The sequence below is a fragment of the Lepidochelys olivacea genome (assembly GCF_965140295.1).
Source record: "Lepidochelys olivacea isolate rLepOli2 genome assembly, chromosome: 24".
Classification (NCBI taxonomy): Eukaryota; Metazoa; Chordata; order Testudines; family Cheloniidae; genus Lepidochelys; species Lepidochelys olivacea.
The window spans coordinates 13,730,415-13,755,374 of NC_140434.1; the positions used below are offsets into that span (position 1 = coordinate 13,730,415).

General features: G+C 46.0%; 1 protein-coding gene across 1 annotated transcript in view; it reads right to left on the minus strand.

Annotated features, from left to right (window-relative positions):
- The window catches only part of LOC311512419 (IgGFc-binding protein-like), a gene marked incomplete at its 5' end in the record, with an annotated part of 58,674 nt that overhangs the window by 22,405 nt on the left and 11,309 nt on the right, over nucleotides 1-24,960 (minus strand). The window contains 3 exons of the mRNA XM_084613632.1: nucleotides 1,016-1,344; nucleotides 10,284-10,938; nucleotides 12,181-12,509. Coding sequence (XP_084469758.1) covers nucleotides 1,016-1,344; nucleotides 10,284-10,938; nucleotides 12,181-12,509 — 1,313 coding nt within the window. The remainder of the gene's footprint in view (nucleotides 1-1,015; nucleotides 1,345-10,283; nucleotides 10,939-12,180; nucleotides 12,510-24,960) is intronic.

Sequence of the window (24,960 nt, forward strand, 5' to 3'; positions counted from 1 at the left end):
AAGAAAAGGGCAATCATTGAGCGATCCATCCCATTGTCCACTCCCAGTTTCTGGTAGTCAGAGGCTAGGGATACCCAGAGCATGGGGTTGCATTCCTGATCATCTTGGCTAATAGTCATTGATGGACCTATACTCCAGGAATTTTTCTATCTCTTTTTTGAACCCCATTATACTTTTGGCCATCACAACATCCTCTGGCAATTAGTTCTACAGGTTGACTCTGTGCTGTGTGAAGAAGTATTTCCTTTTGTTTGTTTTAAACCTGCTGCCTATTAATTTCATTGAGTGACCTCTGGTACTTGTGTTATGTGAAGGAATAAATAACATTTCCTTATTCACTTTCTCCCTACCAGTCATGATTTTATAGACCTCCATCATATCGCCCCTTAGTCGTCTCTTTTCCAAGATGAAAAGTCCCAGTCTTTTTAATCGCTCCTCATTTGGAAGCTGTTCCATACTTCTAATAATTTTTGTTGCCCTTCTCTGTACCTTTTCCAATTCTAATATAACTCTTTGAGATGGGGCATTCTGAACTGCACACAGTATTCCAGGTGTGGAGACTATATTCTCCCTTTGATCTCTGTGCAAACTTCTGACAGGCCATTCTGCTGTGCATATTGGGGAGCATATAGTCCTGAATTTACACTGTGACACATGCACCATAACTAAATGTAGAATTCAGTCCTCTGCTGAGACGTGTGATCTATGCCACCTCCAGTGATATCAATGGAGTCATGATTTCACCTCCAGTATCTACCTATTGAACACTCCTTTCTTTCTCTGTCCCTTCTATAGGAGGGAGAGCCTTCTCCCATGCATCTTCTAACACCTGAAACAACAGCCCCACCTTGTCAAGGTTAGAAACGTCACCTGAAAACACATTTCTTCCCATTTGCCTGTGTCCTTCTCTCTCACATCCCCTGATTCTAGGATACCATTTGTGCGGGATAGACACTATGCCAAATCACTGTGTGTTATAAGTCCAAAAGGTGCAGTCCTGAAATCGGAGACTTACCCGGACTTTGCCAACTTCCCTCTTGTAGATGGAGATGTTGTACCCATAGACATAGATGTTGGTCACACGTAGAAAGGAGATGGCCTGGCTCCCCCTGTTATCATTCTTCTCATCAATGGTAAAGGGCTCCAGGGAGGGGTCATGGCCACAATACTTGGCAATGGTGTAGGTGCAGGTGCCCTGGAAGTCAAACTTCAGGCCATCAAAGGTGTGATAATGTGGGTCCCCCCAGCCCCAGCAAGTTCCCACGTAGTTGGGAACACATGTCGCATGGCCATCCTCTGTCTTGCATAACTCCTTGGTCCGGCATTTCAGGGATTTGCAGGTTTCTGAAAGGAGAAAGCCCAGTCACATCAACAGAGTGGGGGACTCAAGTCAAATGTCTAGGCCGGGGAGCAAGATCTGCCATGAGCACAGCATTCATGCAGAACCAACTGAACCACCCAACGTGTGCTGAGGATACTTAACAGAACTTGGCTTGCTGCGAGCTCTGGTTCCAGTCTGTTAGGATATAGATATTCAGGCCTGTCTGCAAAGGCCTGTACTCTAAGAATTTAGGTGTATTCTTATCACTTGGCTAGTGATAGAGGTGTAAAAGAAAGAATCAAAATCACTGTATGCTGGTGTAAGGGCCTTCTCTTACTGTGACAGTTTGTGGCCCTGTGCTTAGGCTCAGGCCTTTGGCTAAGCAGCAGAGGCAGCCATAAGCTGGGAAGCGAACGGTCACATCCTCACATTCCAAACTAGTCACATTGAAATAAGGTGCTATTGGGCTTGTTGGGAACACTGGGGCATGGCCACTAGGTAACTCGAGGGGATGGAAGACCACGAGTGTCGATGAAGCCCCCTCGCACTAGGCCCCGGTGTCCTTGCCCCCCCCCCCCTGCCTGGAGGCACTCGCAGCAGCTCTGCGTGCTAGGCCCAAGTGTCCTTGGCCCCCCCGCCTGGAGGCCCACACAGCAGTTATGCTGAGAATCTGCAACAGTATGTTGCAGAGTCAGACTGCCTGAAACTAAGCAAGGCCAAACAGGGGAGATATGGAAGAACAATGCTGAATAAAGCAGCTTTATGTATAGTTTAACAAATGATACAGAGAATCAGGGAACTAGCTGGGAACTGGATTGGCTGGCTATATGGATACTTGGGGCAGCTTGCTATTGGATAAGTATACTGGGAAAAAGGATGTATAAAAGCCTGTGTAACTTCCTGCTCTGTTGTACAGGATTTGAGATTCAAATCTCCCTGTACCTTTTTGAAGCTTCAAATAAACTTTTCTGCTTCTCCACCCCGTTGTGATTATTGGGTGTAGCACACCGGGTAACGAACCAACTCAAGCTGTTGTTCAGCCTCTCGGCACTGGGTGCCGGCAACAGGCTGTTAGGCACTATCAGGACAGGATTGTATCCCTATCACCTCCAGAGAAAGGGAAGTGCCTAGAAAATGTAAAAGGAAACTTAGTTTGATAGCATCCTGTCTGGCAAGAACTCACTTATCAATAGCTGGGATGTGAAATCCTCACTTCTGTGTTGTTTTGTCATTATAGTTCCCACTTTGCTGTTGTTTGTCTGTATAATCTCTGTCTGGTTCTGTGATTGTTCCTGTCTGCTGTATAATTAATTTTGCTGGGTGTAAACTAATTGAGGTGGTGGGATATAATTGGTTACATAATCATGTTACAATATGTTAGGATTGGTTAGTTAAATTTCAGGAAAATGATTGGTTAAGGTATAGCTAAGCAGAACTCAAGTTTTACTATATAATCTGTAGTCAATGAGGAAGTGACTGGGTGTGGGTGGGGGTGGGCATGTGGGTGTGTGAGATGGGAACAGGGAATGGGGGTAAGAAAATTGGAATCATGTTTTGCTAAAGGGGGAGATGGGAACAGGGAATGTGTTGGATCATATTAAAGAAGTTCTGTATTAAAATCACAAATGAGTTTGATTCCCCAGAGTTTAAATTCCAGGGTATTACTAATTAAGAGGTCTCTTGGTTTTTGGTGCTGTTTCTCTCCCTCTATGTGTGAAACTTGCAAGCTGCTAACTGTGTTAGTACATTCTAAGACAGAGTCTGTTCTCAAAGCAGTTCACAGAGAGAGAGACTCAAAGCAATACTCTGTAACAACAGAAACAGCACCCAGAGACTCCCCGCCCTTTCCTTGTATTAACAATTGTGATTAAAATAGAGATAGAGGATGTATGTGGATGGATGCTTGGTGTGGATAATAACTGAATGATCAGGGAGGTGCCAGCCTAAGAATCCAGTGTCCATCGGCTGAAGAAGGTGTCAAGTGGAAATAACCAGAGGACCCCACCCGGAGGGCAGACTGGAATCCACCCAACAGCCTCAAGAATGGGAGAACCAAAGAACAAGATAACATCTTGGAGCCGTCAGGAATGTGCTATCTGCTGATTGATTCAGCAACAGCATGATGAAGCAATTCCCATAGACTGGCATAGGAAGAAATTCCTATAAAAATAGACTCTAAAAAGTGAGAACTTTGGGGTCTGATTCTGCAAACCAACTTCCAGGAGCATCAGATGAGCATCTGACAAGGCCCTGCTCCCTCCTCATGTCCAGGCCACCTGGCCAGTGGCTTGGCATGAGCAACTCTAAGGCTGGTAACTATGATAACAACCTTGCAGAACCTGTGTGTGTGGGTGTGTATGTGTGTGGGTGTGCGTTTGTATGAATGAATGTGTGAATAAATATGAGATTGAATGGAATGTTATAGCTATAACTAACTGCTTACTATGATTCTTTCTGTATTCACAATAAATGTGGTATTTTGCCTTTTTCCCTTTAATAAGATCCTGCTGGTTTTTATTTTATTGGTACAACATTTTGGTGGAGAATTGCGAAAGGGGGAATATTGGTAAAAAACCTCAGTTATTGTAAATATTGGTGTGCACACCGCCAGCTCTATTGAGCTAGGCATTTCTATTAGGTTAACCAGACCTGCTGGCCTCCGAGAAGGTAGCAGGGAACCTGCTGGCCTCCGAGAAGGTAGCAGGAAAAACAGATTAAACCAGACCTGCTGGCCTCTGAGAAGGTAGCAGGGGACCTGCTGGCCTCTGAGAAGGTAGCAGGAAAAACAGATTAAACCAGACCTGCTGGCCTCCGAGAAGGTAGCAGGGGACCTGCTGGCCTCCGAGAAGGTAGTAGGGAAAACAGATTAAACCAGACCTGCTGGCCTCCGAGAAGGTAGCAGGGAAAACAGATTAAACTAGACTTGCTGGCCTCAGGGAAGGTAGCAGGGGACCTGCTGGCCTCCGAGAAGGTAGCAGGGGACCTGCTGGCCTCTGAGAAGGTAGCAGGAAAAACAGATTAAACCAGACCTGCTGGCCTCCGAGAAGGTAGCAGGGGACCTGCTGGCCTCCGAGAAGGTAGTAGGGAAAACAGATTAAACCAGACCTGCTGGCCTCCGAGAAGGTAGCAGGGAAAACAGATTAAACTAGACTTGCTGGCCTCAGGGAAGGTAGCAGGGGACCTGCTGGCCTCTGAGAAGGTAGCAGGGGACCTGCTGGCCTCTGAGAAGGTAGCAGGAAAAACAGATTAAACCAGACCTGCTGGCCTCCGAGAAGGTAGCAGGGGACCTGCTGGCCTCCGAGAAGGTAGTAGGGAAAACAGATTAAACCAGACCTGCTGGCCTCCGAGAAGGTAGCAGGGAAAACAGATTAAACTAGACTTGCTGGCCTCAGGGAAGGTAGCAGGGGACCTGCTGGCCTCCGAGAAGGTAGCAGGGAAGAACAGGTTAACCGGACCTGCTGGCCTCCGAGAAGGTAGCAGGGAGAAATAGGTTAACTGGACCTGCTGGCCTCCGGGAAGGTAGCAGGGGACCTGCTGGCCTCCGGGAAGGTAGCAGGGGAAAAACGCATAGATTAAGCTATGATTTCAGAATCTAAGCTGTGTCACTTGCTAAGTAATACCAGCAGTGACAAAGAGATTGAAATATCCATGTTAAGATGTTTAAAAGAAAACAGGGTAAGCCAGTACTAGAGGGAGGAATGGAGTCAGAAGGAACTCCAACCTCACCTTTTGTTAAAGAAATTACACCTTTTAAACAAATCCTTCAAAAATTTGGGCACAGTCCTTGGACTAAACAAGCCCTAGCTGATGTCTGCACTATTTTGGACCTAGAGGATAGATTGGCTCAGTATATCCTCATATACAAACCTTCTAGTGCTGCCAAAAGAGATGCAGCAGCAATTTGGTTGTTGTGGGAGGCATGTAAGGATTCTTCCCTCCGCTTGTCTTCATGTAAAGAGGAAAAGGCACAAATGGAAAAGGGAGCAGACAATTGGAAGGTGCTGGCTACAAATACCCAAAGCCAGCTGAAAATAGTGAAAGAGGCACTCCAGGAATACAAAAAGAGTGAAAAAGTTAACTCTGCAGAGGCTGGAGGGAGGCAGGTAAAGGGGGAGAAGGTCCTATGTACGGCACCACCAGGCATAATTACAAAGAGAAAAGAGAGTAAAAAAAAAAAAAAAAGTTAACTCTGCAGAGGCTGGAGGGAATTAAGCAGTTAAACTTTGTATTTCACCCAAACAACTTTTAACCGAAAATGTTAAAAAGGAAAAGTGTTAGAGCATTCTTGGTTTCTTTGCAGCCATTCTGAAAGAAAAATGGGCCCTTTTCCAAAGGAATGTCTGTAAATTAGCCAGGCAAAAATAAACTATCTGATTAAAATAATTTGACTGGACAATTTAGTCAAATTTGCTAAAAGAACATAAGAGGGTTCTATTGGAACTTAACTGCCTCAAATGTATAAAGGGAATGTAAGATGTAAAAAACAGAGCAGTGTGGAAGGGATGTTAAGGAAAAGAAAATGTGTATGTATCTGCCTGTGTGTGTGTAAATATGTAAAGTTCTAAGGACCAGTTAGTTTTGTTTTTGTTTTAAATAATGCCACTAAAAATCCATTTGACTCTTTAATTCAAAGTTGCAAAACTGACAGACCTTTTTTGCTAGACACAGGTAATTAGTGTTGTTTGGCTTTGGGATTTGGCATTTAACCCTTAAAAGGTAACTCAGTGCTTTACAAAATTTAAAATGTTTTTAAGTTGTGGCTGCAGCAGGGCAGTCAAAATCAGGAGAATATAAAAAAAAAATTTGGATTCTTTTTGGTTGTTTTTTGTTGGTTGTTTTTGTAACAAAATAGCAGATGAGAGTTGTAGTAAAAAAAAAAAATTAAAAAAAGACAGTGCCTCTCTGAAGCAACAGCAGGGGTGAGGTGCACAAAACAAAAAGAAGCAATGTTAGAAATACTGAGTCTTAAAATGGCTCTGAGTAATCAGACTGTCACTTTGATAAAGGTACATGAAAACTCTGTAAGCAAAAAAAAGAAATAGTGACACCTTATGTAAAAATGGATCTGGATAATGTTATAGAAGTTAAACTATGGAAGGAATGTGCATTTGCCCCAGAACATGTGCAGGGTATATTGTAGAAGGGGCAAAAGAAATGCAAACATACCATGCTACTTAATTAAAATGCTATTAGGGCTCCAAAGGGAGCCACAATAGGTTGGGTTTTCTTTTTCAGATTGCTGTGTGTTTTGGAAGCAGAAGTTAAAAGTAATCAAAACTCCGGTGAAAGTTGATTGTGTCCCTTTTAAGATAGAGTCTCTGAGCTGCTGATGGCTTTAAATCCAAAAGCAGGAAGTTTCTGTGAAAATGCAAATTACCTAAATGATAAAGGAAGGAAAGAACTAGCAGCACAAAGGAGCTGCAGATAAAGGACATACCTGGTCAGCAAACAAATTGTCTAAATAAAAGGCATGGGATAACAAGATAATTTTAATAAATTTAATGATAATAAGTATCCCTGTAACAACATATAGTGTGTATGATTTTTGGAAAAATCCTTTAAGGTCGTATGGTAATGATGCTTCTCAGTTATTACCTGTAAATAAAACTTAAAGCTTAACACAGCAGGAAAAACATTATAAACTTGGTCTGCTGTATAAGAAGGAAAACTCAGGGATTTAATGACTAAACAGTGGGATAATTTCCCCATAACCCTTAAAAGATAAAAGCCTTTGAAACCTGGCCTGCCTATAGAACAAAAACAGGAAAATATGGGGGCAATTTTTCTGTTTTGCCTGCAATCAGCAAGGGTATTTGTAAAAGAAATATTTTAAGCAATAATCTGCCACCCCAAAAGGGGTAGAAACATGTTCTTTTTGTCTTTCAGAAAATCAGGAAAAGCTGCCAGCTGAAAAGCAACCCAATACCATGAATCTACTGTCACAATAGAAATTGTGTTCTGTGTTCTATGTTTTGTCTTGTGTTTTGTGTTGTTGCTAGCACTGTTGTGTGTTTAAAAAAAAAAAATACAGAAGACCTGCAGGAACTTAAAAATAAATTAAGCTTTCTGTCCCAGCTACAGGACAGCCTGATACAAAAACAAGTACATGCCAATGTAGACTTGGTCTAAATTGGTCTGGGTAACCTAAAAGGCCAATGGAATCTTTAGTAATGGCTTAATACTACCATATGGCTTATCCATAAGAAAAAAAAATATTAGAAATAGGAAACTACACAGCCATAGCTATGGGATGCACTGAAATGCAGATACTTGCACTAGCTACTTTGGAACACAAAATGTTCTGGGTCATATTGGGAAATATTAAGGGTTTGATGCATTTGTTAAAAAAAGAAAGAGATCATTGTTTGACACTTATCAATATGAATGGATGCAACATGTTTCCACTATTGTAAACCAGACTTGTTAATGGGAGAAATTGTTGTCAAAATTGCACACCAACAGTCCCTGGAGGCAAAGGTATTGAAGGTTAACCCACTCCCCATATTACACATGGGATCCTTTTGGCTACCCTGGACCTTGAGCCAGTGGGCTGGGGAGGGAGGGAAGCTATTGGACACTAGAGGTTGTACCGAATGGACTCCTCAAAAGTGGGTGTGCCTCACCTTGCCTGTTGCCCCAGAACCTTGTAGTAAAGATACATCACTAGGATCATGTATGTGGCATGAATTGGAATCACAAACTCAAATTGCCTCACAGTACTTTCTCTTGAATAGGCTACATAGAAAGTGACACTGACGATTATAAATCTTAGTGTCAAAAGGGGGATTATGTTGGATCATATTAAAGAAGTTCTGTATTAAAATCACAAATGAGTTTGATTCCCCAGAGTTTAAATTCCAGGGTATTACTAATTAAGAGGTCTCTTGGTTTTTGGTGCTGTTTCTCTCCCTCTATGTGTGAAACTTGCAAGCTGCTAACTGTGTTAGTACATTCTAAGACAGAGTCTGTTCTCAAAGCAGTTCACAGAGAGAGAGACTCAAAGCAATACTCTGTAACAACAGAAACAGCACCCAGAGACTCCCCGCCCTTTCCTTGTATTAACAATTGTGATTAAAATAGAGATAGAGGATGTATGTGGATGGATGCTTGGTGTGGATAATAACTGAATGATCAGGGAGGTGCCAGCCTAAGAATCCAGTGTCCATCGGCTGAAGAAGGTGTCAAGTGGAAATAACCAGAGGACCCCACCCGGAGGGCAGACTGGAATCCACCCAACAGCCTCAAGAATGGGAGAACCAAAGAACAAGATAACATCTTGGAGCCGTCAGGAATGTGCTATCTGCTGATTGATTCAGCAACAGCATGATGAAGCAATTCCCATAGACTGGCATAGGAAGAAATTCCTATAAAAATAGACTCTAAAAAGTGAGAACTTTGGGGTCTGATTCTGCAAACCAACTTCCAGGAGCATCAGATGAGCATCTGACAAGGCCCTGCTCCCTCCTCATGTCCAGGCCACCTGGCCAGTGGCTTGGCATGAGCAACTCTAAGGCTGGTAACTATGATAACAACCTTGCAGAACCTGTGTGTGTGGGTGTGTATGTGTGTGGGTGTGTGTTTGTATGAATGAATGTGTGAATAAATATGAGATTGAATGGAATGTTATAGCTATAACTAACTGCTTACTATGATTCTTTCTGTATTCACAATAAATGTGGTATTTTGCCTTTTTCCCTTTAATAAGATCCTGCTGGTTTTTATTTTATTGGTACAACAAATGGGGGTAAGAAAATTGGAATCATGTTTTGCTAAAGGGGGAAATGGGAACAGGGAATGGGAGTAAGGAAGTTGGAATCATTTTTGGCTAAGGGCAGGAATGGGAACAGGGACACAGGTGTAAGGCTTTGTGGTGTCAGAGCTGGGAAGGAGGATACTAAGGAAGGAAACTGGAATCATGCTTGCTGGAAGTTCACCCCAATAAACATCGAATTGTTTGCACCTTTGGACTTCGGGTATTGTTGCTCTCTGTTCATGCGAGAAGGACCAGGGAAGTAAGTGGGTGAAGGAATAAGCCCCCTAACACAGTCCAGCTAAACATGCAACCATATGAGCAGTTCCATTGAAATCAATGAAGTTACTCACACATTTAAAGTTATGCATGTTCTTAAATGCCCCTGATTCTGATCCAGCACATCCTCAATAACCCATTGCTGTGGCACTGAAGTGATTGGCTAATTCCCACTGACTCCTTTGGGAGTGGCATTTCAGTCCATACATCAGTGAGCAGGCCCACTGACAGCATGGGGGGGAAGGGGTTATTGCTTAGGGTCCAGGCAATTTAAAATCGCCCGGGAGCCACCGGCTACCATCACTGCCATGGTAGCAGCCAGGAGTCCCAGGCTCTTTTGAATCATCCAGGTGGGCCGCAGGGCTCCTAGGCTCAAGAGGGGTGGTACCGGTGGCAGCAAAGGCAGCCAGGCGGGCATGTGGAAGTCTGGCTGTGCTGGAAGAATGTACCCAGCAGCGCAGCTGCCCTGGGTCCCAGAATTGCTGTCGGTGGGCCTGTCAGTGAGAGCCACACATGTTAGGGGCTAAATTCTGAGAGTTTTAATCACCTTTGACGCCCACGTATTTCAATGGGAGAAAAAGTTCATCTCCTGGATCTCCCTTCCTAACTCCTGGATCGCCCACTGCTTTGTTCTTATGCTGTTTCACTCTGAAGACAACTAGAAATGTTCCACAGACTCCTATGGCCCATAGACACTGAACGACACCATTGCCTGCTTGCTAGATACATTGCACTGATAGCCAAATTGCAGATAAGCTACCTGTGTCTGTCATTCTTTCAGGCTTGCGAGTTCTTCAAGGGGAGACTACTAGGGTACACCTAACCAAACACAGGAAATTCTTCAGAATAGGGGGAGCTCTACCCTAAGACTCAATGCACATCCCAATGCCCCAGGAACCTGGATATTCCCATCCCCATGCTCAGGTCACTCACCATCCCCTCCATCAACAGGGTAAACTGTCGAATTAGTCCCATTGCCACTTGTTTTGACAGAATTCCAATCTCCAAATTCATCACAGCTGGATGGAGTCCTCCAGTCATAGACAGTGACTCCATGGTCCCTGCAGGAGTCTGCGTAGCCCTCCAGCGCCTCACACAGAATGGTCTTGTTCCCCTCATTCAGACACACGTCATAAATACAGTTGTCAAATACGTCGTCGGGGCTCACCCTGGAGTGACACTCTCTGAAGGGCCCTCCCGGTGCTTTACTGATCACCCCACAATGACTGTCATCCCCATACAGATCTCTCTTGTTCTCATCACACATTGGGCAAGTCTCTTGGCAATAATCCCAGCAAAAGGGGTCCCGGTCTTGGACTTTCCAACTGGCAGCCCAGCCCACGATGGAGGAGACTTTGATGCCATTGGAGGACATCATGTCATCTTCTGGGTTCTGGTTGAAGTTCCCACAAAGACCGCACATGGCACCATAATAGCTGCTGGGGAGGGTGATTTCCAGATGCCAGTTCTTGTTGTACCCCACCCGGAGACCAATGTCCGTCTGCATAACGGTGCTGAGGCCTTTCTGGTACAATCTGATTTTACCATCTTTCAGCATCACCGGGAGACTGGTGATCACACCATTTAGCTAGTGACAGACAGGAGGGGAGGAACACGATGGGCATTATTCTTCTTTCATCCTCACTTGCTCTTACTCCAAATGTAGCCTCACCATTCATTTTGGCTGTTATTCATTGTCACTCTAACCAGCAGCAAGTAAAATATTGGTCAAATCCTAAATCACTGTTTACCCATTCCTAACTCAAGAAGAACAACTGAAATCAATCCAAAGTCCCGGAATAAACACAGTATTTATCTAGCTTCACTATCTACCTAAGGTATCTGTTTCCAGAATTCCCTATATCTCTATATAGATTCTACCTATCTGAAATATCTATCCATCTATCCCTAGGGTGGTCAAACTTTTTGGCCCGAGGGCCACATCGGGGTGCGAAACTGTATGGAGGGCCGGGTAGGGAAGGCTGTGCCTCCCAAACAGCCTGGACCCTGCCCCCTATTTGCCCACTTCCTACCCCTGACTGCCCCCCTCAGAACCCCTGACCCATCCAACCCCCCCGCTCCTTCTCCCCTGACAGCCCCCTCCCAGGACCTCTTGCCGCAAACCGCCCCCCCGGGATCCCATCCCCAATCCAACCCCCCCATCTCCCTGTCCCCTGACTGCCCCCCCGCCCCTATCCACCCCCCCATGACAGGCCCCCTGGGACTCCCACGCCCTATCCAACCCCCCCTGTTCCCCGACCCCTGACTGCCCCAGAACCTCCACCCCATCCAATTGCTCCCTGTCCCCTGACTGCCCCCCGGGACCCCCTACACAACCCCCCCACTGCTGCACAAGCACGTGCCACCACTGCCCCCTTACCATGCTGCTCAGGGAGGCAGGACCTCACAGCCCCGCTGCCCGCACGGCGGCATAACTGCAGGGGAGGGGGAACAGAGGTGGAGGGGCAGGGACTAGTCTCCCCAGCCGGGAGCTCAAGGGCCGGGCAGGACGGTCCCATGGGCCAGATGTGGCCCACGGGCCATAGTTTGCCCACCTCAGATCTAGCCACAAAGTCTTGTTTTTGCTATCTATCTATCTATCTATCTATCTATCTATCTATCTATCTATCTATCTATCTATCTATCTATCTATCATAAGTTTTTCAAACATACAGATCATACAGATCAGACGTATTTATGTACTTGTATTGCCCACATGACATATTCAGCTGACGGCATCTGTCTGGGATTCTGTTTGTATGAGACACTACGCAAAAGTACTGTGCCTTGTAAGTCGAAAAGTGCCAGAGCCCTGAGCTGGGAGACTCACCTGGACTTTGCCAACTTCCCTCTTGTAGATGGAGATGTTGTACCCATAGATGTAGATGCTGGTCACCCGCAGAAAGGAGATGGCCTGGCTGCCCCTGTTGTCATTCTTCTCATCAATGGTGAAAGGCTCCAGGGTGGCGTCGCTCCCACAGTATTTGGCCAGGGTGTAGGTGCAGGTGCCCTGGAAGTCAAACTTCAGACCATCAAAAGTTTGGTAGTGCATGTCCCCTGAGCCCAAGCAGGTTCCCATGTAGTCAGGAATACATGCTGTGTGGCCATCCTCAGTACGGCATGTCTCTTTGGTCCGGCATTTCAGAGCTTCGCAGGGATCTGAAAGAAAAACTCTTGGTCATATCAACATGGCAGGGAACTCAAGTCCAGTATCTAGGCTCCTAAGTGCTACAGTAGTATAAATAATATTACTAATCTATATATAATAAAGCAGTAAGGCATGTAGCTATGCCATGCCAAAAGTCCTAGCCCATTGTGATTTAGATGTATCTCAACCAACCACCACCCTTACGCTATCCCTAGTTTGTATTCAACAATTTCATTGGTTGTAATGAGTCAGCGATATAAGGGAGACTGCTCCACAGTTCTTTAAAGATTGATTCACCTCTCATGCAACTTAACACAAACTTTCCAACGCAGTCCACATGCCCAAACAAATCAACACAAAGTCCCCAAGCTTGATCCCCCAGACATACACCCTCATTTATCACCCACACAATTCAACACAAAATTCTTCAGTCCTGTCCCCCTGATACAAATTAACACAACCACCAACATGACAACACAGCCAATATATGATAACCCCAAACACACAGCTCCTCATCACAGCACACACTCCTCTTTCACCACCTTCCAAAATTTCTCAACACAACTGTGACACTCTGTATCTCGGGGGAACACTCTGCACCCCCCATGTTCATCCTTATAATATGATTGTGTGGTATCCAAGGCAAAGTTTGTCATGTTGGGTGTCTTCGGAAGGCTCATGATGCACTGAGTATTGTTAGGTTTCAGAGTAGCAGCCGTGTTAGTCTGTATTCGCAAAAAGAAAAGGGGTACTTGTGGCACCTTAGAAACTAACAAATTTATTTGAGCATAAGCTTTCGTGAGCTACAGCTCACTTCATTGGATGCATTCAGTAGAAAATACAGTGGGGAGATTTATATACATAGAGAACATGAAACAATGGGTGTTACCATACACACTGGAATGAGAGTGATCCCTTAACCCACCCAGCAATATTGTTAATCTATCCAACTATACTCTTACCCCAGCAGAAGAATCTGTTCTATCTCGGGGCCTCTCCTTCTGCCCCACAGTATGCCAACATTTTTATGGCTGACTAAGAACAACGCTTCCTCAGCTTTCGTCCCCTAATGCCCCTACTCTACTTGCGCTACACTGATCACATCTTCATCATCTGGACCCATAGAAAAGAAGCCCTTGAGGAATTCCACCATGATTTCAACAATTTCCATCCCACCATCAACCTCAGCCTGGACCAGTCCACACAAGAGATCCACTTCCTGGACACTACGATGCTAATAAGCGATGGTCACATAAACACCACCCTATACCGGAAACCTACTGACCACTATTCCTACCTACATGCCTCCAACTTTCATCCAGACCACACCACACGATCCATTGTCTACAGCCAAGCTCTACGATACAACCGCATTTGCTCCAACCCCTCAGACAGAGACAAACACCTACAAGAGCTCTATCAAGCATTCTTACAACTACAATACCCACCTGCTGAAGTGAAGAAACAGATTGAAAGAGCCAGAAGAGTACCCAGAAGTCACCTACTACAGGACAGGCCCAACAAAGAAAATAACAGAACGCCACTAGCCATCACCTTCAGCCCCCAACTAAATCCTCTCCAACGCATCATCGAGGAGCAACAACCTATCCTGATGGACGACCCATCACTCTCACAGATCTTGGGAGACAGGCCAGTCCTTGCTTACAGACACCCCCCAACCTGAAGCAAATACTCACCAGCAACCACACACCACTCAACAGAACCAGTAACCCAGGAACCTATCCTTGCAACAAAGCCCGTTGCCTGCTGTGTCCACATATCTATTCAGGGGACACCATCACAGGGCCTAATCACATCATCTACACGATCAGAGGCTCGTTCACCTGCACATCTACCAATGTGATATATGCCATCATGTGACAGCAATGCCCCTCTGCCATATACATTGGTCAAACTGGACAGTCTCTACGCAAAAGAATAAATGGACACAAATCAGATGTCAAGAATTATAACATTCAAAAACCAGTTGGAGAACACTTCAATCTCTTTGGTCACTCGATTACAGACCTAAAAGTTGCAATTCTTCAACAAAAAAAACTTCAAAAACAGACTCCAATGAGAGACTGCTGAATTGGAATTAATTTGCAAACTGGATACAATTAACTTAGGCTTGAATAGAGACTGGGAGTGGATGGGTCATTACACAAAGTAAAACTATTTCCCCATGTTTATTCCACCCCCCACCATTCCTCAGATGTTCTTGTCAACTGCTGGAAATGGCCCACCTTGATTATCACTACAAAAGTTTCCCCCCCACCCCGCTCTCCTGCTGGTAATAGCTCACCTTAAGTGATCACTCTGGTTACAGTGTGTATGGTAACACCCATTGTTTCATGTTCTCTATGTATATAAATCTCCCCACTGTATTTTCCACTGAATGCCTCCAATGAAGGGAGCTGTAGCTCACGAAAGCTTATGCTCAAATAAATTTGTTAGCCTCTAAGGTGCCACAAGTCCTCCTTTTCTTTTAGCATTGTTGTTATAGTAATGTTATAGGTTGTAATTTCATGTATATAGTTATGAGGCTGAAAATGTGTCCTCATGGCTTAAAACATGCCCAGGCAAAACTCTCCAGGAACAAAGGGGCAGTTCACACCTCATCAGAGCATGTATGGGACAAACCCAGCCCAGCCTCACAGGGACAAAGGACACTGGCCTAGGCAACAACAAAAGATCTGTTGGACTCTCGAGTAAGTCATCCCCCTTCCCTTGGTCAGTCAGAGACTATGATGAGGTAATGCTCACCTGACCCTGAAGGGGGGCAGGGCAAAGCCAAGAGGGAAGAAAGAACATGATAAAAGGGAGAGATGTTTGCCATGCTCTTCCTTTCTCTTCCACCTCCATCTACAGGCATCACCACCAAACAACTGAAGTGCGGATCAAAGGGCAGAGCCAGGCTGAAGTGCAACTAAGCATCTAAGTTTGTAAGGGCACTGAAAAGTGTTAAGATCAGCTTAGAATGCATTTTGCTTTTATTTCATTTGACCAAATCTGACTGGTTATGCTTTGACTTATAATCACTTAAAATCTATCTTTTGTAGTTAATAAATTTTTTTGTTTATTCTACCTGAAGCAGTGCATTTGGTTTGAAGCATGTCAGAGAATCCCATTGGGATAACAAGCCTGGTACATATCAATTTCTTTGTTAAATTGATAAACTCATTTTAGCTTGCGGTGTCCGGTGGGCATAACTGGGCACTGCACGACGGAGGTTCCTAGGGTTGTGTCTGGGACCGGAGATATTGGCTAGTGTCATTCGGTTGCACAATCCAAGGAGCAGCTTACATGCCAGCAGCTGTGCGTGAACAGCCCAGGAGTGGGGGTTCTCACAGCAGAGCAGGGTGAGGCTGGCTCCCAGAGTCCAGATAACTTGGAGTGATCTAGCAGATCACTGGTCCAGATAACACCAGGGGAACCTCACAGTGGCACAGCAGAGCAGGGTGTATGTGTGGTTTGTTACCCCAAGTGAAGTTCACACTTGAAGCACTGGTATTTGTGATTTTAAGTGAGTCTTAAGTGCAGTGGCTAAGAACACTCAGGAGGAGCTCACAGTTTCGTTATTTTCTGTTTGCTTATTTCAGGAAAGGGAAGTCGAAACCAAAAAGTTGGAAAATGAGTGAAAGCAGTGAAGCGATTGAGAAGTTGGATCTTTTTAGGCTGCAGGTTACAGAAAAGGAGAGGGAGCACCAGAGATTATTGCAACTGAAACAACTGGAGATAAAAGAAAAAGAAAGAGAGAGAGAAGAAAAAAAGAGAGAGAGAGAGAAAACACCAGCTGGACTTGCTAGAGAAGCAGAACCAAAGCGCCCGACCCCAACGGCTCCCATCAGTCCAAAAATCCACAAGTGGGAACACTTATGTCCTGCATACAGTGAGGAGAATGATATTGCTGAATATCTGACTACCTTTGAAAGGTTGTGTGTAATACATGAAATCCCTGGTGATAAGAGAGTTCCTTCCCTGACTGCGAAATTAACTGGTAAAGCCCAAAATGTTTTCAATGGAATGCCTATTGAAAACGCTTTAGACTATTGTAAATTTAAAGATACTGTTTTGCGAAGTTTTCAGATTACCCCTGAAACATATAGAGTGAAATTTAGGAATCTTAAAAGGGATATTGGTATGAGTAATGGGGAGTATGTAAATAAAATGAAAGATTTTTTGTGAAAATGGGTGAGGGGTAAGGAGGTGGCAAGTTTTGAGGGAATGTTGGATCTTGTTGCTCAAGAGCATTTCCTAAGCATATGTCAGGCTGATGTGAAGCAGTGTCTGTGGGACAAAGATGTCAAGTCTGTGGATGAGATGGCTCTTTTAGCTGATGCCTTTGAGCAGACTCCGGCATCTATTGAGGGCAGGCCCCAGAAAGAGGGGTTTAAAGCTTGTGGGGAGGGAGGATCCCATTTTGCCTCTGTGAAGAGAGAAGGGGGCTGGGAGCCTAAACATTCTCTTACCCAAAACATCCCTCTACTGCTAACCCTCATCCCAAATCTCCTGTAAAAGCAGAAGAGCCCAAAAGGTGCTATCAGTGTAATTCCACTGATCACCTGAGGAATAGATGCCCTGTGCTATGAGGAAGCAGGCAACCAATAGCTCGTGTTCGTTCTGCTGTCCTCAGCACAGAAACCCCCAAGCAATGGAAACCTATTATGTTGGTTTTGTGAGATTAGCCTCTGCAGAACCAGATATGGAGCTTGTTAAGGCTGTCCAAACTGATGGCGGGGAATACTTGGGACAGAGGGATACAGGGGCCCAGATCTCTCTGATTAAACAGAGTGTGGTCCCAAAGCCAGTATGTTGCCTGGCCAAATGGCAAAGATTGTGGGGGTGGGCAAAAGCAGATTTCTCGTACCACTAGCTAAAATCCATGTGGTTTGGCGAGGTTAGGAAAGTGTTTTGACTGTGGGGGTAATAGAACACCTCCCAGTTGACCTGCTCCTTGGTAATGATTTTTTCCATGTAGCTCAGGTTAAAGTACTTGCCTGCAGCAGGAAGGAGTTTTATGCTGGGACCCCCGAGGGAAAGGGTAAGGTCTCAGGAACAGCTGAGAGAATGGGAGAGAGTCTCCTTGATTCTTCTGCTGTTGGGGAAGCCACATGCTTCCAGGTGGGAGGGTGGTTGAGACCAACTCCACATCAGGAAGGGACTGACAGGGAGAGAATTGTCCAGGTTGTTAGCTGCCAGCAGAACCAGAGATAAACCCGGCTCTAGGGAGCATAAAGAAATGTTTCCCAAAGGAGAGCCCAGAGAATCATAGAATCATAGACTATTAGGGTTGGAAGAGACCTCAGGAGGTCATCTAGTTCAATCCCCTGCTCAAAGCAGGACCAACACCATCTAAATCATCCCAGCCAGGGCTTTGTCAAGCCGGGCCTTAAAAACCTCTAAGAATGGAGATTACACCACCTCCTCAGAAACCACTGAGGTGGGTGAGGATTCCTGTGACTCTGTAACACAGGGAAGCAGTGTGCTTCCAAGTATGGGAGGGGCTGAGACTAGCTCCTTTCCAGCAGAAAGGCAACATGCCCTCAGGTGCAGGGCAGGAGAGGTGTTGTCAGTGATTAAGGAAACTGTCCCAGTTATTAGCTGGCAGAGTTTTGCAGATGAACAAGGGATAGAACCCTTCCGAGGGAGCACAGAGAAATGTGTCTTAGGATGGGGCCCAGAGGAGGAAACTGGGGAAGGAATAGTGGGGGTACAGGAGTGTATCCTCACTAGTCACTTGGGGCAGGATGCCTGGGACACTAGGAGGATGGCTGGGTCAGCATCTGTGCACCCAGACACTCAGCCTGTGACCCAGAGTTTGAGAAGGGACTGTGTAACTGACCTCCTGGAGGGGAGCAGTCACACAGCTAACTTCTCAGAGACAGAGAAAGGGGTGGCAGAGGGTACCCCAATCCAGGTCCCAGTTTTTCAGGATGCTATTTCTGATACGTTTTTGGAAAGTAACTGTGTCTCTTTACATCAAGATGCAGCTCCAACGCCTGTGACAGCAGAATTGTTGAGACCAGGAAATTGCCAGGTGGCAGTTTGTGAGAACACAAATGACCCAACTGGCAGAGAGTGGCGTGTTTTCCCCCAGGCTGGTGAGACACAGAGAGCAGTTATGGGAAAGCTGCTGGGAAAAGGAAAATCTGATCGAAGGGTAAACACACCTAGCCCAGGGAGCACAGATCACAGACCTCTAGGGGGCAGGGAAGGACTCGGTGCTGGGAGGGGGAAACACAGGGTAACTCCAAAAGGGGAGCTGGATTTTCTGCATATGTACAGTCCTGGGGTTGGGAGACCGCTCCTCAAAGGGCCAGTCAATGTGCAGGATCCCCCCTGGACACCTAATCTGCCAGACCCAGAGGCACCAAAATTCCAGAAACATGATTAAATTAAGAGCCCACACAGAGTGGAACACTGAAGGGAAAGAAAAGCCAGTTACTGATTATTTGGGAGAGAGTCAAACGACACCCGGGATAATGAACAAACTAACCTCAAACTAGAATATTTGAACAGAGGGTGTGGTATCATAAAGATACTTGTAATTGTACATCTGTGATAACAATTTTGGTATTAATGTTAAGTTTCCAGGATAAGAATTTTGACATGGATGTTAAACCTTATGATAATGCTACTTTTCAATTAATACCTGCAAACAGACTTAAAGCTTATCACAGCGGAGAAACCATAAAAACCTGGTTTGCTGGGTGATGGGAAAACTGAGGCACACTGCCTCATGGCCTTAATGGCTGGATGCCAAGGGAACTGTAACACAAACTGCCTTTGAGATAGCCAGTGACTAACCCTCTTGCAGTAAACTAAGGGGGCAGGTATGTATCTCAGGGAAACACCCCACACCCTCATGTTCATCCTTATAATATGATTGTGTGATATCCAATGCATAGTTTGTCATGTCGGGTCTCTTTGGAAGGCTCATGATGCACTGAAAATTGTTGTTATAGTAATGTTATAGGTTGTAATGTCATGTATATAGTTTTGAGGCTGAAAATGTGTCTCATGACTTAAAACAAACCCAGGTAAAACTCTTAGGAACAGAGGGGCAGTTCACACCTCATGAGGGCAGGTATGGGACATAGAATCATAGAATATGAGGGTTGGAAGGGACCTCAGGAGATCTCTAGTCCAACCCCTTCCTCAAAGCAGGACCAATCCCCAACTAAATCATCCCAGCCAGGGCTTTGTTAAGCCTGACCTTAAAAACTTCTAGGGAAGGAGATTCCACCACCTCCCTAGGTAACGCATTCCAGTGCTTCACCACCCTCCTAGTGAAAAAGTTTTTCCTAATAGCCAACCTAAACCTCCCCCACTGCAACTTGAGACTATTACTCCTTGTTCTGTCATCTGCTACCACTGAGAACAGTCTAGAGCCATCCTCTTTGGAACCCCCTTTCAGGTAGCTGAAAGCAGCTATCAAATTCCCCCCTCATTCTTCTTTTCTGCAGACTAAATAATCCAAGTTTCCTCAACCTCTCCGCATAAGTCATGTGCTCCAGCCCCCTAAACATTTTTGTTGCCCTCCGCTGGATTTTTTCCACATCCTTCTTGTAGTATGGGGCCCAAAACTGGATGCAGTACTCCAGATGAATCATAGAATATCGGGGTTGGAAGGGACCTCAGGAGGTCATCTAGTCCAACCCCCTGCTCAAAGCAGGACCAATCCCCAATTTTTGCCTCAGATCCCTAAATGGCCCCCTCAAGGATTGAACTCATAACCCTGGGTTTAGCAGGCCAATGCTCAAATCACTGAGCTATCCCTCCCGCCGCACTGAGCTATCCCTCCCCAATGCTGAATAGAGGGGAATGATCACATCCCTCAATCTGCTGGCAATGCTCCTACTTATACAGCCCAAAATGCTGTTAGCCTTCTTGGCAACAAGGGCACACTGTTGACTCATATCCAGCTTCTCATCCACTGTAACCCCTACGTCCTTTTCTGTAGAACTGCTGCCTAGCCATTCGGTCTCTAGTCTGTAGCGGTGCATGGGATTCTTCCGTCCTAAGCGCAGGACTCTGTACTGGTCCTTGTTGAACCTCCTCAGATTTCTTTTGGCCCAATCCTCTAATTTTTCTAAGTCCCTCTGAATCCTATCCCTACTCTACAGCATATCTACCACTCCTCCCAGTTGAGTGTCATCTGCAAACTTGCTGAGGGTGCAATCCATGCCATCTTCCAGATCATTAATGAAGATATTGAACAAGACCAGCCCAAGGACCGACCCTTGGGGCACTCCACTTGATACTAGCTGCCAACTAGACATGGAGCCATTGATCACTACCTGTTGAGCCCGATGATCTAGTCAGCTTTCTATCCACCTTATAGTCCATTCATCCAGTCCATACTTCTTTTTAACTTGCTGGCAAGAATACTGTGGGAGACCGTGTCAAAAGCTTTGCTAAAGTCAAGGAATAACATGTCCACTGCTTTCCCCTCATCCACAGAGCAAACCCAGCCCAATTAATAAAAATGATGATAGCATGGGAGAGCCAGACTGGTCATGAGCACAACCTTCACGCAGAACCAGCTTAGCCGCCCATTGCATGCTGAGCAGACAGCAAGTCCATGATAGTCAACAGAACTTGGCTTGCTGCAAATTATAATCCCAATCCACCAAAGAACTTGGCCATGTGAGTAGTTCCATTGAAATCAATGAGGCTACTCAAATCTTAAAGTTATTCATATGCTTAAGTGCATATGTACCCTCTTTTTGGCTCTGGTGATGCCACATCTCAAGTATTGAGTCCAGTTTTGGGCCCCCCACTACAGAAAGGATGTGGACAAATTGGAGAGAATCCAGTGGAAGGCAATGAAAATGATCAGGGGGTTGGGGCACATGACTTATGAGGAGAGGCTGAGGGAACTGGCGTAATTTAGCCTTGGTCTACACTAGGAGTTGAGGTCGAATTTAGCAGCATTAAATCGATTTAACCGGGCACCCTTCCACACGATGAAGCCCTTTTTTCGACTTAAAGGGCTCTTAAAATCGATTTCCTTACTCCACCCCTGACAAGGGGATTAGTGCTGAAATCGGCCTTGCTGGGTCGAATTTGGGGTACTGTGGACACAATTAGACGGTATTGGCCTCTGGGAGCTATCCCAGAGTGCTCCATTGTGACATCTCTGGACAGCACTCTCAATTCAGATGCACTGGCCAGGTAGACAGGAAAAGGCCAGCGAACTTTTGGAATTTCAATTTCCTGTTTGGCCAGCGTGGCAAGCTGCAGGTGAGTGCAGAGCTCATCAGCAGAGGTGACCATGATGGAGTCCCAGAATCACAAAAGAGCTCCAGCATGGACCGAACAGGAGGTACGGGATCTGATCGCTGTATGGGGAGAGGAATCTGTGCTATCAGAACTACGTTACAGTTTTCGAAATGCCAAAACATTTGTCAAAATCTCCCAGGGCATGAAGGACAGAGGCCATAACAGGAACCCAAAGCAGTGCCGCGTGAAACTTAAGGAGCTGAGGCAAGTCTAGCAGAAAACCAGAGAGGCAAATGGCCGCTCCGGGTCAGAGCCCCAAACATGCCGCTTCTACGATGAGCTGCATGCCATTTTAGGGGGTTCAGCCATCACTACCCCAGCCGTGTTATTTGACTCCTTCAATGGAGATGGAGGCAACACAGAAGCAGGTTTTGGGGATGAGGAAGATGATGATGATGAAGTTGTAGATAGCTCACAGCAAGCAAGCGGAGAAACCGCTTTTCCCAAGAGCCAGGAACTGTTTCTCACCCTGGACCTGGAGCCAGTACCCCCCGAACCCACCCAAGGCTGCCTCCTGGACCCGCCAGGCAGAGAAGGGACCTCCGGTGAGTGTACCTTTTAAAATACTATACATGGTTTAAAAGCAAGCATGTTTAATGATTAATTTGCTCTGGCATTCGCGGCTCTCCTGGATGTACTCTCAAAGCCTTTGCAAAAGGTTTCTGAGTAGGGCAGCCTTATTCCGTGAACCATGGTAGAACACTTTACCACTCCAGGCCAGTAGCACGTACTTGGGAATCATTGTAGGACAAAGCATTGCAGTGTATGTTTGCTGGCATTCAAACATCATCCGTTCTTTATCTCTCTGTGTTATCCTCAGGAGAGTGATATCATACATGGTCACCTGGTTGAAATAGGCTGCTTTTCTTAAGGGGAGATTCAGAGGTGCCCGTTTCTGCTGGGCTGTTTGCCTGTAGCTAAACAGAAATGTTCCCCGCTGTTAGCCACGGGGAAGGGGGAGGGATGAGGGGATAGCCACGTGGTGGGGGGAGGCAAAATGTGACCTTGGAATGAAAGCACATGTGCTATGTATGTAATGTTAACAGCAATGTTTACTGTGAAAGAGTGTAGCCATTGTTCTATAAAATGTGTCTTTTTAAATACCACTGTCCCTTTTTTTTTCTCCACCAGCTGCAAGTTTTTCAAGGATCACAGGATCTTGTCCTTCCCAGAGGGTAGCGAAGATTAGAAGGCGAAAAAAACGCACTCGTGATGAAATGTTCTCTGAGCTTATGCTGTCCTCCCACACTGACAGAGCACAGATGAATGCATGGAGGCAGACAATGTCAGAGTGCAGGAAAGCACAAAATGACTGGGAGGAGAGGTGGCGGGCTGAAGAGAGTAAGTGGCGGGCTGAAGAGAGGGCTGAAGCTGAAAGGTGGCGGCAGCATGATGAGAGGAGGCAGGATTCAATGCTTGAGGCTCCTGGAGGATCAATCTAATATGCTCCAGCATATGGTTGAGCTGCAGGAAAGGCAACTGGAGCACAGACTGCCACTACAGCCCCTGTGTAACCAACCACCCTCCTTCCTAAGTTCCGTAGCCTCCTCACCCAGATGCCCAAGAATGCAGTGGGGGGGCCTCTGGCCACCCAGCCACTCCACCCCAGAGGCTTGCCCAAGCAACAGAAGGCTAGCATTCAATAAGTTTTGAAGTTTTAAACTTTTAAAGTGCTGTATGGCCTTGTCCTTCCCTCCTCCACCACCCCACCTGGTGCTTCTCTCCTCCACCACCCCTCCTGGGCTACCTTGGTAGCTAACCCCCTATCTGTGTGATGAATTAATAAAGAATGCATGAATGTGAAGCAACAATGACTTTATTGCTTCTGCAAGCAGTGATTGAAGGGAGGAGGGGAGGGTGGTTGGCTTACAGGGAAGTAGAGTGAACCAAGGGGCGGGGGATTTCATCAAGGAGAAACAAACAGAACTTTCACACCGTAGCCTGGACAGTCATGAAACTGGTTTTCAAAGCTTCTCTGATGCGCACCGCGCCCTCCTGTGGTCTTCTAACGCCCTGGTGTCTGGCTGTGTGTAACCAGAGGCCAGGCGATTTGGAAATGACCTGGCTGAGTCACTCCCATGTTTGCCCAGGCGCCCCTGACCTCATCGAGGTCGGTTAAAAGAGCACCCTGGACTACGTCAACGACGGCTACCAGTCATACTGCACTGCCTGCTGCCAAAAGGCAATAAACTGTTGCTGTGTAGCAATGCAGTACCGCGTCTGCCAGCACCCAGGAGACATACTAGCTGAGTGGGCTCCATGCTTGCCGTGGTATGGTGTCTGCACAGGTAACTCAAGAAAAAAGGCGCAAAATGATTGTCTGCCCTTGCTTTCATGGATGGAGGGAGGGAAGGGGGGCCTGAAGATATGTACCCAGAACCACCCGCAACAATGTTTTAGCCCCATCAGGCACTGGGATTTCTACCCAGAATTCAAATGGGCGGCAGAGACTGTGGGAACTGTGAGATAGCCACCCACAGTGCAGCGCTCCGGAAGTCGATGGTTGCCTCAGTACTGTGGACACACTCCGCCGACTACATGCACTTAGAGCATTTGTGTGGGGACACACACAATCGACTGTACAAAAATGCTTTCTACAAAACTGACTTCTATAAATACGACCTAATTTCATAGTGTAGACATACCCTCAGTCTGCAGAAGAGAAGAGTGAGAGGGGATTTGATAGCAGCCTTCAACTACATGAAGGGGGGTTCCAAATAGGATGGAGCTATGCTGTTCTCAGTGGTGGCAGATGACAGAACAAGGAGCAATGGTCTCAAGTTGCAGTGTGGGAGGTTTAGGTTGGATATTAGGAAAAACTTTTTCACTAGGAGATGGGTGAAGCACTGGAATGTGTTACCTAGGGAGGCAGTGTAATCTCCATTCTTAGAGGTTTTTAAGGCCTGGATTGACAAAGCCTTGGCTGGGATGATTTAGTTGGTGTTGGTCCTGCTTTGAGCAGGGGATTGGACTAGATGACCTCCTGAGGTCTCTTCCAACCCTAATATTCTATTATTCTATTCTATGATTAAGTCTCTGATCCAGCAACATGCTGAGCACCCTCAATTAGCTGTTTCTGTGGCACTGAATTCATTGGCGAATCCCCATTGAGTCCAGTGGGAATAGGATTTCAGTCCATAAGTCAGCAAGGGCTGCAGGTGCTAAGAGTCAAAT